The sequence below is a fragment of the Antrostomus carolinensis genome, unplaced genomic scaffold, assembly GCF_000700745.2.
Source record: "Antrostomus carolinensis isolate BGI_N321 unplaced genomic scaffold, ASM70074v2 scaffold2889, whole genome shotgun sequence".
In the NCBI taxonomy this organism is placed as follows: Eukaryota; Metazoa; Chordata; class Aves; order Caprimulgiformes; family Caprimulgidae; genus Antrostomus; species Antrostomus carolinensis.
In genome coordinates, this window is record NW_010339060.1 from 122248 (window position 1) to 137439 (window position 15192).

Below are 15192 nucleotides of genomic sequence, written 5' to 3' on the forward strand. Positions count from 1 at the left end.
TAATTATATTAAAATATTCTTTTAAAAGTTACTTTTTCTATGCAATTTTGAAGCCATCAGATCCTGAGTTACACAAAAAGTGACAGATCATAAAAACAACCTCACCAGAAATTACTAGGAAATTCTCATGCTACAGCTAATTTTTACCGTCAAGCCAGCAAAAAAACAGTAACAGAAAGGTAATTTAATGCAGTCTCCATTGCAACTACAGAGCGATATTCTGTTTACCTTACAAACAAATAGAAGTAAATCTGCATGACAAGTAAAGTCCATGGACAATAGAAAGAGTGCCAGCTTCTGCACTACAGAAATACAACGTTCATGTGCCAGTGTAAATGGAAGTGGTTCAATTTCTGGAGTTTCCTTTGCTGTCGAAACTTCTGTATCTAAAGTAGAACGAGGCCATTCTGCAGTCCGACGTAAGCGGATTAAGTCCTTGAAGTGCTGCAGATATTAAATTTGAAACAACAGTTACATTTTAAAACTAACCTTTAAATCTTTTCCCAGTGAAAATCTGAGGCAGCAATGAACTGTAAAACTTTTTTTTTTTTAAAGTCTAAGAATATATGAGAATCTGGAATGGAATTAAGTCCTCATTAGCAGAAATTTCTTTTGGCAGCATGTTACTTCAGGTGACAGACTCATAACCAAATTATCCAGTTCCGCACAAGTGCAAATTAAACCTTCATGTTTGCCATAAAATATATTGAGAATTATAGATTTCTTTCATATTTCCACACCTGCATATAAACCTATGGTTACCATGAAGCAAACTGCATATAAAAATAGCTAATATGGAAATTTATCCTTACAAGAATGCTGACTTCAGAGTTCTTCACATTAGATAAATCATCAGTAATTTCTAACTTTTTTAATATTTCCAGAGTACAAAGTGTCCACTAGCCACCATAAATTGAACTAGTTTAATACCTGATCAGGGCTCTAAAATACAACCTTTTTGACAGAGGGCCTACAAATGCAATGGAGGAAAGAAGGTGCTTTTATTAATCCTCCCATCCACCAAAGGCACACATTTAGCAGCTCACTTCATTGTATCAGCTACACAAGCAGTCTAAAATTAGATAGCACAAACCTCTTATAATCTCACTTAAATAATAAATTACTGAAGTAGACGAGAAAAGAACCATCAATTACCACAAAGATTTCAGCTTTCTCCTAAATGCAGTAAATGTTTTAAGTTACTCACAGCTTGTCAGAAATGAAAGCGTTTAGTAGGCAAAGCAGTAAAAACTGCATGAAATGCAACTGTCAAGTGTACAGTAATACCATAACTAGATGTTAAGATACTGCAAGGAGAAAAATCTTTAGTTCAACATGCTTTTTTTGATGCAACATGGCTGCTATGAAGTGTAACTTAAATAGTTGGACAGCGTATTTCAGCCAACGACTCATTTAAAGGTGTCTCAAGAGGGCCACCAGTGGAGTAGGCGCCCTGACATAACCTGCTGGAAAAGAGCAGAAGATAGTGCAGGAAAGAACAGCTTGTAACAAGCAGAGTTAGTGAAAACTTAGGGCTTTATTCTTATGCTGGTGTTTATATATTTATTTTTTTTTTCATAATTACTGAAAGTTGTTGTAAGATTTCCCTTTAGACTGCCTGTAAGGCCCAACATTCTATAACCTCTTTCCACAGGCGTGCTTTCAGTCATCCTAACAGACATTAGTACTTCTGGAAATAAAGAGTAAATATTTAAAGAGATATCAAAGTTTGGTAGCTAGATTTACACATTTACCCTGGCAAAGTCCATGTTGCCATCTCTGGAAATGCCTGAATTTCAGCATGTCATCTCATAATAAAAATAACTGTTTAACTACCACATCAACTCTCAGTATCTGGGGCTTACTGCAAGGTAACACAATTTAAATGATAAGCGCTTTTAGGAAGCTAACAAGCTTCTGACAAAGCTCAGAAAACATTCTCAAAAGTTGTATTTTTAGTTTGGGGAGACAGTCATTGGCATCGCTATTTTCTGATTACTCAACCAGGAAAACATCCAGAAGAGTATCACCCATAAAAGTTAGCCATATAAAAATATTATTTTACATTTCTATTGGTATATGTTATCCAAAGTTTAAAGATATGACTGGCACTCCCAAAGCTACAAGATTGTTAGCGATTTTGGCCATGACTACCTAAAAAACTCCTGTAGAAGGATAAACTATTTTTCACAGTGCATGAATTTCAAGATGGCTGCTGTTTTCAGCATCAGAATATACTTGATAGCAGCCATGATGAAACGACTTTTTAAAATATGGTCAGTGTAGGACAAAAATGACTTTGCAGGAACAGGTCTTTTCACACAAAGGACAAGAAGTCAGTTACGGTTTCAGAGCATCATACCTTTGAAGTAGCCTGCTTTAGTTTTGCCTGTTCTACTAAAAGTTTGTATGATGATCCTTTGTTGCTTTGTATTTTCTCTTTTTCCATCTGTTCCACCAAAGCCTTCTGTTTTGCTTTTAATAAGTTAAGTTGCTAAAAGAAAATGTTAATAGGAAAAAATGAAAATTTAAGCAATAAGATGTTAAAAGGATCAGTATGTTCATGTGATAGTAACCTTCAGTTCAAATTGTAGCTTGAGCTTTTAATATACAGTTTATATAAAATTTTAACTAAGACACTGTAAGGGGCTACTAACAGACCCAGAAAAGACGAAGTTTAAGAAGAAACAGTACTTTTAAAGAAGCTCAAGACATACATGCCCAGGGTCATAAAACCTGCATGGTTGCATTTAGGAATGAAAATTTTGTGTCTTAAGAATTACCAACTTTTAAATCACAGCTTAGGCGCTTACATTCAGGTGTACCCAGATTTATCTAGAAAGTAAACTATATCTATTGTCCAATGTGGGTCACAGAGCGCAACAGTACACTTCATGTCTGTTCTTCCAGCAGATCCCATGCCCCATGGTTTGAGACAAATGTCAAAGTTAGGCAGCCTTTAGCTACAGAACCAGACATGTGCAAAAGCAAGGCTGAATGAGTCCCAAGGCCAAAGCTGTTCTTCCGAAAAATGATATATAATATAAATGAGATATATCCACTGAAATTTCCACTACCGTGCTGGAAGTCACCTGTTTATGATGCACAAGCTGTTTTCTGATCTTTCGGGAATACAGTCTATCTAGGCTACTGTTGCCTTTAGTAGATCTGCTCAGACTCTGAGTGTGAAGGCTATTATTTATAAAACTCCACTGGTTTCCTAATGGAAATAGAAAAAAAGAGATATTAATCCATCTTATTAAACCTCACTTACCTGCAGAGAAAAGCATTTATGTTGCAGCAATGGTTAGCAACTCCATACACCTAACTCTTAGTGTTATGCAACTATCATCACGGTAACATTTCTGTGTAATTTTAAAATGCAGTGGTACCATCTCGTTTTTGTTATTTTTAAAAACTCATAAGGAAGTAAGCTAGATTGTCCTAATTAAAAATACCTGAACTGCTTCCATAAGCTTTACAGTTTTCATTTTTAGAAATGATGTTCAAAGAAAACCACAGCTAATCCATTTAAATAATAATAAAAATAAACAGACAAAAAATGCATTTAAAAATACTGGATACAAATACCATGGCAAATACCAAAGCAGTTATGAAGTCAAACTGTTGCCCTTTCTCACAAAACAAGCTGTCTCAATGTGGTGTACTCTTAATTGCCAGGTCCTAGATAATTGCCAGTCATGGGATAATATACAGACATTTTACAAACTAAAATCAATCCTGTATTTTTCACTTCAAAAAAAATGAAAGAGTTCATATTTCTAAGGAGAAGGAGACGTAAAGAAGCAGACAGCAGTGCAAATAAAATTATCGCAACATCTGTTTTTAAAAAAATCTCATTTTTCAAGTGAACTGAAAATACATTTCAAGTATTAGACCAGCTCCCAGACCAATATCCATAGAAATAAGTTTTAATAATATGTGTTCTATACCTGTCAAAAATCGTTCCCTCTCTTTTCCATTCAGAGGTTTCTTGGCTGTGGCTGCTTCATCTTCAACAGTAGCTACATAATCCAGTAGTCTGGACACCAGCATTACAACCCAGCTGATCATTGGAATGTCTAAAACTCCTTCAAAATAAAAAGATTGAAGTGCCTTAATAAAGTTTTGAAGTCGTAACAAACTAGTTTTAAAGAAATCATAAAAAGCATTAGATTGCACACATTTCACTGGTCACAAAGATTCCACTCCCTTTTCTTTAAAAAAAATAAAAAAATAAATATAAGAGTCTGAGCACTTGTAAATGAGGGAAGAAATCAAGCATTTAGTACAGAACTCAGGTCAAGAGAAAATGTCACAATTCCATAGTGTGAAATTCCTCCATCAACCAGGGCTCCAACAGGACTGTTACAACCGTGCACCCAAATACTTTCATTTTTACTCCTTTGTTAGTGGATTTTCATGTAGCCATTTGAGTAAGATGCAGGAAAGCCAAGACTGAGTTCAGATGAGATGGACCATGCTGCTGCACTAATGACTGGCTATTGCCTACTTCAGGCTCACACATTAAATGCAATATTTTTGTACAGGCAGAAGGGAAAAAACTGGTATCTTACACATCATGCAAGAAAAATCTTTCTGTGCATGAGCAAATCTTAATGAACAGTTCTCAAGTGAACTCATGAGTGCTCAATAAAGACCAAAAACCTACAATTAATGACCACTTAATCAGAGTCATTATGCAAATGATACACTTTTACATAGCATCAATATAGTGAAGTCCTTAGTACTAGAGGTTACACACACATTTTTTTTCCTGTGCACCATGCTTAGACACATTTAACTACACTATACTCTTCATGCACTGACCTCAAAAAACTTTTAATTAATTCAAACTATTATTAATTCCAGATCAAACAAGAAAACCAAGGCACAGAGACAACTCGTCCAAAATCACATGTAGCTGCTGGAAATCACATGTAGATGCTGGCAGCACAAGCAATAAGATGCAGGCCCTGACTGTCTCTAGTTTCCTCTCCACACTGCCAGAATGCAGCCCACCCTAAGCAGGCAGAGGAACAGAAGGCCTCCTCATATCAGGATCTGAACAGGAACTGCACACTAAATTGCAAGGATATAAATGAGTAGCACTGCTGATTGCTACACACCTTTTTGGTTAGCAGAATAAAAAGAAAGAAGTCTGCTGCAGAGTGAAGTATACACGTTTTCATACTTCTGTTTAAACAAGTGCATTTCTTTTCATTTTATCTCTTAAAAAAAAAAAAAATCAAGCATTTTCAGCTTCTTTCCCTCCCTTCAAGCGTCTTTTGCTTATTTCTTCTTTCCCGCCTCTGCCTCAAAGTTTACAGCTTCTCCCTACCCACAACACTCACCTCTTGCTCTGATCATCCTTTGTTTTCTGACTTTTCCCTGGTAAGTCCTCACCCCTTTGACCCTTAGTTATGTGTGATAGTTCTCAAATAGGAATTTCTTCTGCCGTACCTGATGCTTCCACCACACATAATAATGCCCTAGTACTTACCTGTACTGTCCAGGAGGAAGGAAGCTGGAAGACCAGCAAATAAAGCTCTGAAGTATCAGTTACTTCTGCTTCCTAAAGTCCTCCGTGAGGACAACTAGTAAGGCAAGAGCTATGAAAGGAATTGGCAGCTGTGGGGAGAGTGCAAACAGAGGTAGAGGAAATGTAAGCTTGGGTTTGCCTCAAACTAGTTAGAGACTACAGCAGGATATGGCCAAGATAGAGAAAGTACATGGCAGACCAATAGGAAGCAATAGGACAGCTTCTGACACCAGCTGTAGGCTTGTTTACGTCAGGAGACAAGGTAAAACGTAAGGGCAGAGTCTCAGCTGGCAGTTACCAACTTCTTAACACACCGTATCTCCTACAATGCTCTGCTACATGTATGCAATAAATGAAGTAGCCTAGAGTTTGATGTTTTCAAAAGCAAGTATTTTCTTCAACCTTAGGGTAAGTAATAACACACTCAAAAGAAAACCAAGCTTGGAGAATATAATATCAGTAATTCTTTTTAGGGTCAAAAAGGTCAATTCCTTGTGATTACAAAAAACCCCATGTAGTTTGAAGAAACTATGCAGATATACCTAAAAACTTGTGTTCATAACTGTTTCACCTCAAAAGCTTGAAACTTAAAAAAGGATCTCACAAGCAAAAAGGGGTGCTTTTTGCTAAATGCTAAATTCCAAAGTTATTCACTAGAGCTGTCTAGACACTGGATGTTCCACCCACTTTGTTAATGTTTTAAAGCTTCCTACTGGAATTAAAAGCAACCAAATAGATTTTGCTCAGGTTTAATCAGGGGGATGGGGAGTGGAAACTCTTTTAGCACCTAAAGAACAAGAAGTTTCAGCACATTTTAAGAAACAACTGTGTTTTGGAAATATAGTAAACAAGCAATTTCTTCTTTTAATACACCAAAAATTATGAGCTAGTCTCTCAATTTTCTAGCTTATAATGAATATGAAAATATAGTTTCCCAAATTAGAGGGCTACCTTCAGTTCTTCTGTGCACAGGTAAATGAGGTTGCAGTGGTGACAGCAGGTTATCCAGGAGATTAAGTAAACTTTCTAAAACACCACTGTTGCTAAGCGATCTTTGGCCAATGCAAGAAAGCAACATGAAGACCCTAAAAATAAAATTTACATATTTAAGATTTTTTTTATTTTTCAGATCCAGTAATATTCTGAAACACCCCTTACAGAACAATATTCCCCTAGGCTTTTATCTGAGACACAGATTGCTACAGAAAGCAATACTGTGTCCCAGCAAGTGAACTGGATTTCAAGTTCTACTGTTGTAAGGAAAATGCAGTATTGTAGGGTGAACATTTTCTCTTTCACCCTCAAGAGGTCAGCAGAGAATTCCACTTTGTACATCTGAAACAAGATCTCATCTGTTTTATTTCCTATTACATATGACATACTTAACAGAAGGAATAGAGAATTAAATCCATCTATTATTTTATCCTTGAAGTAATTAATTTTTTAAAAATCATGAAAATATGTTGCTGTCCAAAGAAGGCAAAAAGGCACAGAACAGCAAATATGCTTGATTAAAATAAAATGCTAATATTTAGAATACCAAATAACTCAACCAATAATCTGAAACAATCAACATATCTAACATTCAGTGCTCAACTCTGCACCTGTTTGCTCTTATCTCAGAGAAACTTTTTGTATTAAATGCTAATAGTGTGTTTTCCAATCTCAGTCCTACTTCCAAATGCATTAGAAGAGCAGCTCTATGATGAGAGTGCATTTTAGCCTGATAAAGAAGGTGATTTTTGACACTGGGGAGCAATCCTGCTAGGTATGCAAAGATCTCCAAGTAAGGAAAAATAGCAACTTACTGTGGTGCAAGCAACAAATCAGTGCAATAAATAACTGCAATCAGACATTTAAAATTTGCAGTACTTTTTTGGGACTATTTCTTAAATCAATAGACTAGATGAATAAGTATCCTTCAGTTACATTTTGTCAATTCTAATGTTAAGTTACGAACAATGGAATTATTTAAGTGATCCATAGGTGATGCATCAATATAGACTTATACCTTACCTGTCTTGTGGGAATATGAGAAGCTGCTCTGAATTGTATAATTCCTGCAGTACATTTGAGAGAAATTGACCCCACCATCTTTCTCCTCCACAGAGCTGAACAAGCAGAAGGCCAGTATGCAATCGTATCTTTGGGGTTCCACTGATACATAAGTGTTTAAATAATTCTTCACAAGCTTGAGCATGAAAAGTACTTTGCAGAACCACAGGAACAGCGTGCCCTTTTATGAAAAGAGAACAAGCAACAAGGAGACAATGGCTTGAAAACATAGGAGGAAAAAGTTTGCAGGAAGTTTTTAAAACTATTATGACTAGAGTAATTGGCAGAGGGGGGAAGGAGGAGGGAACACATGGGGAGATGGTAATTTGCAGGTAACCCATCAAGACCAGGCCATTTGTTTAAAGACAAAGCAACTTCATGTCAGTGCAAATACCCCCATGGAATCTACACAAAGCAAAAAACAAACCAGCATTATGCTTAAGAACAAACTGGCACAGAAAATTAAAAGACAGATATCTATCAACAGAACAATGTTCTGCCTTTTTTTTTAAAACAAAACAAAACAAAACAACTCTCGCCACTCCTACTCAGACTTTTCAATTTAAATTCCCAAGAAGTCTTTCAATGGCAAGTTTAGGAAATAAAAATCTTTACTGGATATTAAAAATCATGAACTGAGTAGAAATCTTGGGTTTATAACTTTTTCTGCCCCTACAGAAGCAATTTCTGCTTCCCCTCCCCATTTGTAACTGCCTAATACATCCCCAGTGTTGCACAGGCTTCAATGCTCACAGCTCCTTCCACAAGCTCATTCTAACTATGAAAACAACAGTAATTCTGCCTGCACAGACTTTTGTTACTTCAGCAAACTGAAACAGCCCACAGAGGGATCAGATGAGTATCTGAACAAAGGAATAAGCAGGACTCGGAAAAAGGGAGAAGGACTTCGACCTGCTCTCCTATCCTTTTTGGGAGCAAGAAGTGGTTAGGTCAGCGTGGTGCCACTGGTGAAACTTTTCACTGTATGTTACCAGCTACTAAAATCGAAGTAAAACATATCTGAACATAGTTTAAAAGCTTTGTGCTGAGAAAGTATAGATCAAGAAATAGAAACACTTGCAAATTGTTTCTATAATCATGACAAAAATATTAAAACCTCAGAAAATACTAACCATTGGAAGAATGAAGCAAACTAAGCAAAGTATCCAGTAAATATCTAATGATGGTGCGTAACTGTTCTGTGGACGACATCTGAATCAACTCTTTCGGATCAGATTGATCCTTCAGCGTTTTCCTGCTCGCACCTAAAGCTACTTTGAGCCTCTGAACAGCATGGTGAGCCAAGTTGAGTTGAAGCTGCAGCTGAATGCAGTCCTGGTAAGCAGAAAATACTCTGCTGTCTTCTTCTACTGCCTTGTCTGGTTTTCGTAAAAAGTACTGGGCATTGTTAGCACTATTCAGTGGTGGCAGGTCAATACTTTGCAGAAGGATTTCTAACCGATGACAGGCCAAATTGTACCTGAAGAAAAACATTCCAACACACAATTCAACAGATGTTAACAAATGGCAATACATTTGACAGTCACCCTGTCAGAAGACAACTTCTGGTCCATTTTGAATGCACTATTAAAACAGATATTGAAAGAAAATACAGTGTAGTCTTTGTTACTGCTATTAAGATATTCGCTGTAACAACTCTACAACAAAGGCAGAGTTTTCTTTGTTCTGAAGAAAATCATGGTAAGAAAAAATAAATCTATAACATTAAGATATCCCAGTGTTTTAAGTTAAAATAACTAGTAAGTACACAGTTTTTTCTTCTAACCTGCATTGTATGTCTTCTTGCAATGCAACCATCATTGCCAAATGTTGGTCAATTTCTGGCTGATTTGCAGCTTCACCTTCTCCTCTGAGGGGATCATGCATTAGTTTCAACTCATTTTCAAAGGGTAAGATATAGGTATGGCCATAATAAAATCCTAATGGGATTTTTGCTCTAGCATTTGTGCTACCATATCGACCAATAACAGTGATCTGAAAGAGAACACAACTATACTGTAACACAATTGTCTCAAAATTGGCAAAACAAACACTAAGTCAAAAGTTCACAAAAAATTTATAGCAAACTAAAGTTTGGTCTGAAGAGACCTTAAGAGAAAATTCACATACTAACAAAGAGAGTATCCTGTCTGTCTCCTTTTACCTTCATAAACCTGCAAACTGGGGGTGGCAACAAGTCATGTAAAATAAGTGAATGTGTGCTAATGTCAGTAGCCACTACCAGTCGCCTTCCATCCACTTCTTCTCCTAAAGTCCAGATGTCAATTGATAAGGAAGCCAAATCTCCACAAGTGGGAATCAATACATCCGTCAGCAATATAGGTCTTCCAAAATCTAAGGTCACGAATCTTCTTGCTCCTAGGGGACAAACACAGGATTGCCTAAAATGCCAGTGCATGATAACCAGCAAAGAGATGTTACTTCTCAAACAACAAAGCCATTGTTTTTATATTGTTCAAAATGTGTATATTTGAGGTTAAAAATAGCTGCACAATCTCAGAATCTCTCACTACAGCTTGCACTCTTTGAAAAGAAAATTTTGGCTTCAACTTAGTTGCTTTTCATGCATGATTTCAGAACATGTGCTCTGTCCAGAGACCAAACATACTCCCCCAGCCCCCAGGATTTTTCAACTTGATAAACATCACTGAATGCTGGGTCTTAAACTTCCAGATACAACAGAAATGCAAATTGAGAAATGTCTTTTCTTTGTAAAGCCAAGTGAGAATCCAGCTAAGCAACTTACTTAAGACCTTGGAAAATATTCCACTTCTTTCTTATTAAAAAAAATGTGTCAAAATTATTATTATTAGGAATTTTGGTTTTACCTGAGTGCATTCGCTCTATAATAATTGACTGATGAGGTGGAGGTTGAAGAAAATGTGAAGCGTGAGATATTGCAAGAGCAAGACCAGATCCAAGTGGATTCTGAGGAGTGGGAAAACATCAGCAAAATTAAGTCATTAAAATCTAAGCATTTATAACACTCTGTTCTTTAGAAAAGACTCTAAGAAAACTTCCTGTGATTTAAAGATGCACAATTTTGACAAGACCTCATTACATTTAGATATGAGCATGAACCATCAAAATATATTAACTACTAAGTTCAAAGCATTAATAACTTCTTACAGAATTAAGTTAGCTCCAACTAAAAGAAACCATTTGAAGTACTATAACAACTTTTTCTTGCTTTCATAAGACTTCCTTTTCATACAGTCTAAATTTAGTGATATAGTTCTCACACCTCATCCAAATAAACAGACATTTACTAGCACTCAAGTATAAATTAGATCCTGATGAGGCTTATAGCATCTTGTTTCTGTCAGGAAAAAAACAACCAAAAAAAAACAACCAACCAACCAAAAAAAATAGTTACCGTTCTAGACTTGCTTGTATTTTTGTTATGTGCTGCAAGGTTAACTGTTGGGGGATCAATGACTGAACCAGGGAAAAGCTGAGCAAGCTCTGCATTAATAACAGCAGAAACTGCCTCATTAGGTGGAGTCAAAGGTGGAGTCATGAATAGAGGAGTTGTTTTTGGTGTGGGTGGAATGACATCTGAAGGATGGATGAAGAACCCTGGGGCTGCTACTGGATTAGAAGGCACAGAGTTGTGAACAGGACCAACTGCCGATGCTGCTGCTGCCGCTGCTGCTGTTGTCTGATGCAGTTTTGCTTCCAGCTTAGCCTTCTGTGGGGAAAATGAAAGCAGTGTATGTAGCCAATAATACTGCTTGTGAACACAGTAGTAGTATTGAACTTAAAAGTTCAACTTTCTTTATAAAACTAGATTTAAAAAATCCAAGCTACCTTTAACATAGGCATGTTAGATGTCCAACTATAAGCTGAAAAATGAAACTCTATTCAATTTGACCTCACTTGCTGTGAAAAATGAATAAGGAATTAATTGGAGTAATTAAAAAATAATTTAAAAAATAATAAAAAATCCTACAACTGAACAGCAAAGTTGAGTCAACACAGCCAAGCTTCATATTGACAGTGGCTTTATGACTCTCTTCCTTATGTTGGCAATTGTGCTTTTCATATCAGTGGGCTTTTTCAATTTCAGACTGACATGGATTAAGACTTAGTGTTTATTACAAACTCCCAACCCACCCTCAAAATACACAAAAAACAAGTCTGAAAAACCAAAGCAGTATGGGGAGACTCAGACTCATTTTGCTTAAAAAGAGTGATCCTCAGTGGAAGAGCTGTTCTTTCCTCAAACACACTATGGAAGGAAATGTAAAAAAAATAAAATAAAAAACATAAAAAATTACTAGCTCTGCAACTACTTTCTCAGCTTTTGAAGTCTAGAGACAGCATTAAAAAACAGCCAAATAGCCTCCAACCTGTTGCTGAAGCTTCAAAAGCTGCTGCTGTTTCTCTTGCAGCACCTGGAGCTGTTGCTCGGCTGAGGCCATTGCATGAGAGAGAGACTGCAAAGCTACCTGGGCTGCTGAACTCAGTGCTGTCGAGGCTTCCCCAACCGTTCCAGAAGAGAGGCCACCAACTGCTGGGGTAACCCCAAAGGTACTCACTGGCATGAAACAAACAAACAAAAAAAGAAACAAAACAAAAACATGTATGTAGAAAAGAAATGATAAAACACACCTTTAATTTAATTCTTTACTAATTGTTAAAAGCAATGTAAAAACAGAGAGACATATCTTGTTTTACCCAGTTCTCACTACAAAGTAACATAATTTTGAATTACAAAGTAGATGGTTTATAGACTATGCACACTCAGCGTACATGCCATGTTTTCATTACAGAAGAGCCACCTAATGCCCTGGAATTCTTTTGCCACATAAGGCTGCAAGGTAAAGATGCAAGCTTGGATGTTATACTCTGTGACAGCAACAAGTTGATTCCAATTCGTAAATTTGGAATCTGGTTTGTTTGTTAAGCTCTAAGAAGTTTAACTTCCCATATAGTAACTATTTAAAAAAAAAAAACAAACCCCATCCACATTTAAATATTATAAAACTGCAGGTTATAAGTTTGTCAAACAGTGCTCATTATGTCCAATTAAAAATATCGTATTGTGGAACTATGCTATGTAGAAAAAATGAAAAATTGTATATACCAGTAAACGTACTTGCATCGTCCCTTTCTATTCTAGTTCCATCACTAGTTGAAACACAGGTAAAGTGCAGAGGTTCAACTTCCAGAAGTCCGGTAAGGGAAGTAAAACTACCTTCAGCAGCTGCACAACTACTTATTTTCCCATTTCCTGAAAGAGAAATACGTATCTGCACAATCAGCTAATATTTTCCTGATAGCAACATTTCAAGTCATGGACAAGAGCAAACAAGAAAAGGAAAGGAGTCCCTATGACTGATCAATATGCTTGCTATGAAAAGAATTTCCTGACAGGTAAAAACTGCTTCATTTTTAGGACATTCCATGGCCTTAAGATTCACTTATGAACTAACCCGAAAGGACAGATGCAAATATGCTTCTAAGGGAAACAGAAAAAAGTATCTCATTAAATCTGTACCATTTCAGTAGAGGAGTGCCATATGGCTGCTTCCCAATTTCAGAAAAATCTATTTAGGTTTCTGCTTTTGAGATGGTTGCTAGTGTAAATTAATAGTAACATATCTCAAAGAAGCCGCTCAATAGCAGTGACAGAGGCTTCCTAGATAACTCATACCCAGGGAATGATTCTGTTTAATCTAAGAGATCTCACGAAGCACGAGAACATACTGAACTTCATTATGGACAGCTATAGAACAGATTGAAAGTATAAAACCACATCTTCACTAAAGGAAAACAGCGTAAGAGAGAGAATTACCTATTCTTCCACAATAGGTTACTGTTAAACATACGCACCTGACAGAACATCAGACAAATCTATTTCATCTGACTGTACTCCAATGCTGCTGTTGTATACACTTTTACAAGAAGAGCCACTTATTTCCAAATCAAACAGAACTGGATCAAAAGGCGAACTATATAATCCATATCTGCAAATGGAATAAGACAAACAGAACTATTCAAACAATAAGAATTTATGTAAAATTATTTACAGAAAAAGGCCAAGTATGTCATAATCAGGATTTACTATATTTCAAACTACTCTTCTCATTCAGTAGACATATCTCAGAAATTACCATTTACTTATATTTAATTAAAGTCATTTATTAGTTGATCTTTTCAAACAGCTTATGATGTATTATAAGTAAACTCTTTGTTACTAAATGGTTTTGAAAATTTAATACTGTCCTGGAAACATGACACTCAGTCATGGAAACTAGAACTACAAGCCTTAGACAATTAGCCACAGCAATAAACATGCCTGCACATGGTAAATCAGCCATTTATCTGAAGTCAATAAAAACACAGTACTGTTTTCCAAAACAGCAAAAGAAATTCCACTTCAGCTTGTTCTTCCAGCTGAAGTAAAAGGAAAAAAGGAAATGGTGCTAGGGACAACAATCAACACTTGCCAATACTTTAAATATCTCAACAGAAGAAAATCTCATACCTCCTACTCTGGCAGTACTGCAGGGGAAAAAATACTACAATCACTCAGGTAACCAGGTGGTCCCAAATCACTTAGAGTTTTATAAGCCAAGTAAAAGGAAAATTCAAAGTAATAATAAAATCAGTGGTGGTTTGGGTGTTTTGCTACCAATATCTATTACTGGCAACTGACAAGAGGAGAAAAAAAGGAAATCAGGTCAAATTATTAAGCAGCAGTAGAGAGAAAAAATGCATCTGTGAAGGCACAGAAGTGAGAAACATATAACACTGCACACTGACTACTGGCAAGAGCCAGAACAAATATAAAGTATTTCCATGAACACACCAGCAGTGACAGGAAGCTCCTCCAACCCCTCTTCTCTCTGCCTCTGAGCAGCTTCTCTTTTCTTTAGCAGTCAAGAAAAGCCCCCCACAAGAAATGCTGAGAACGCTGGAGTGTTTAAATGGGTTTTTTTGATCAAGTAGTCATAAAAGGATAAATGTCTACATGAGTACTACAGCAGCAGCAACAAGACAGAACAGGTTCTAGACTCTACATGTTAAAATGCTTCCACATTGGCTGGGCTCAATGCTTTTTGCCACGCAGGACTAAGTTACTTATAAGCACTTACAAGGTAGCAAATTTAAGATGACAGCTTTATACTAAGAACAACACATATTAGACGAATCTAGGGTGCTCTCTACAAGCATGTACTACACAGAAACAGTGCAGATTGCACATCTAGCAAGACTGATATGCTCGCTGCATGACCTTTTTTCACAAGCAAAGCAAGACAGTAGGCTACTGTAAAGTGGTTACTAAAACACGCAAAAATGCTCAGACAAAATTCAGTAGGGTACCTTCACAGCCTGTTTTAGACCTCAGATTTAGAAACTCAATAAATTAGGTCAGCTCAACGTTAACACTGATTACTTGCACGATTTCAGTGAAGAGTTTGATTTATTAAGTAAGCAGGTGATAAAAACTAAAAAGGGATGACAAGAGCTTTGTAGAGTAGGACCAGAATTTGAATGTATTGCAGTGAGTTAAATATATTCTGTTGAACCCAGATTTATTTCAATAAGCACAGTGCCCTTTGCTG

General features: G+C 36.5%; 1 protein-coding gene across 1 annotated transcript in view; it reads right to left on the reverse strand.

Annotated features, from left to right (window-relative positions):
• BIRC6 (baculoviral IAP repeat containing 6) overlaps window positions 1–15192 on the reverse strand; it is a 180083-nt gene that overhangs the window by 111423 nt on the left and 53468 nt on the right. Inside the window, exons 22-35 of the mRNA XM_029086930.1 lie at window positions 13457–13590; window positions 12708–12854; window positions 11971–12158; window positions 10995–11309; window positions 10447–10546; window positions 9762–9976; window positions 9384–9592; window positions 8731–9077; window positions 7559–7778; window positions 6494–6627; window positions 3954–4091; window positions 3078–3220; window positions 2363–2494; window positions 229–444 (exon numbers count right to left, since the gene is read on the reverse strand). Of these exons, the coding sequence (XP_028942763.1) occupies window positions 229–444; window positions 2363–2494; window positions 3078–3220; window positions 3954–4091; window positions 6494–6627; window positions 7559–7778; window positions 8731–9077; window positions 9384–9592; window positions 9762–9976; window positions 10447–10546; window positions 10995–11309; window positions 11971–12158; window positions 12708–12854; window positions 13457–13590 (2638 nt within the window). The remainder of the gene's footprint in view (window positions 1–228; window positions 445–2362; window positions 2495–3077; window positions 3221–3953; window positions 4092–6493; window positions 6628–7558; window positions 7779–8730; window positions 9078–9383; window positions 9593–9761; window positions 9977–10446; window positions 10547–10994; window positions 11310–11970; window positions 12159–12707; window positions 12855–13456; window positions 13591–15192) is intronic.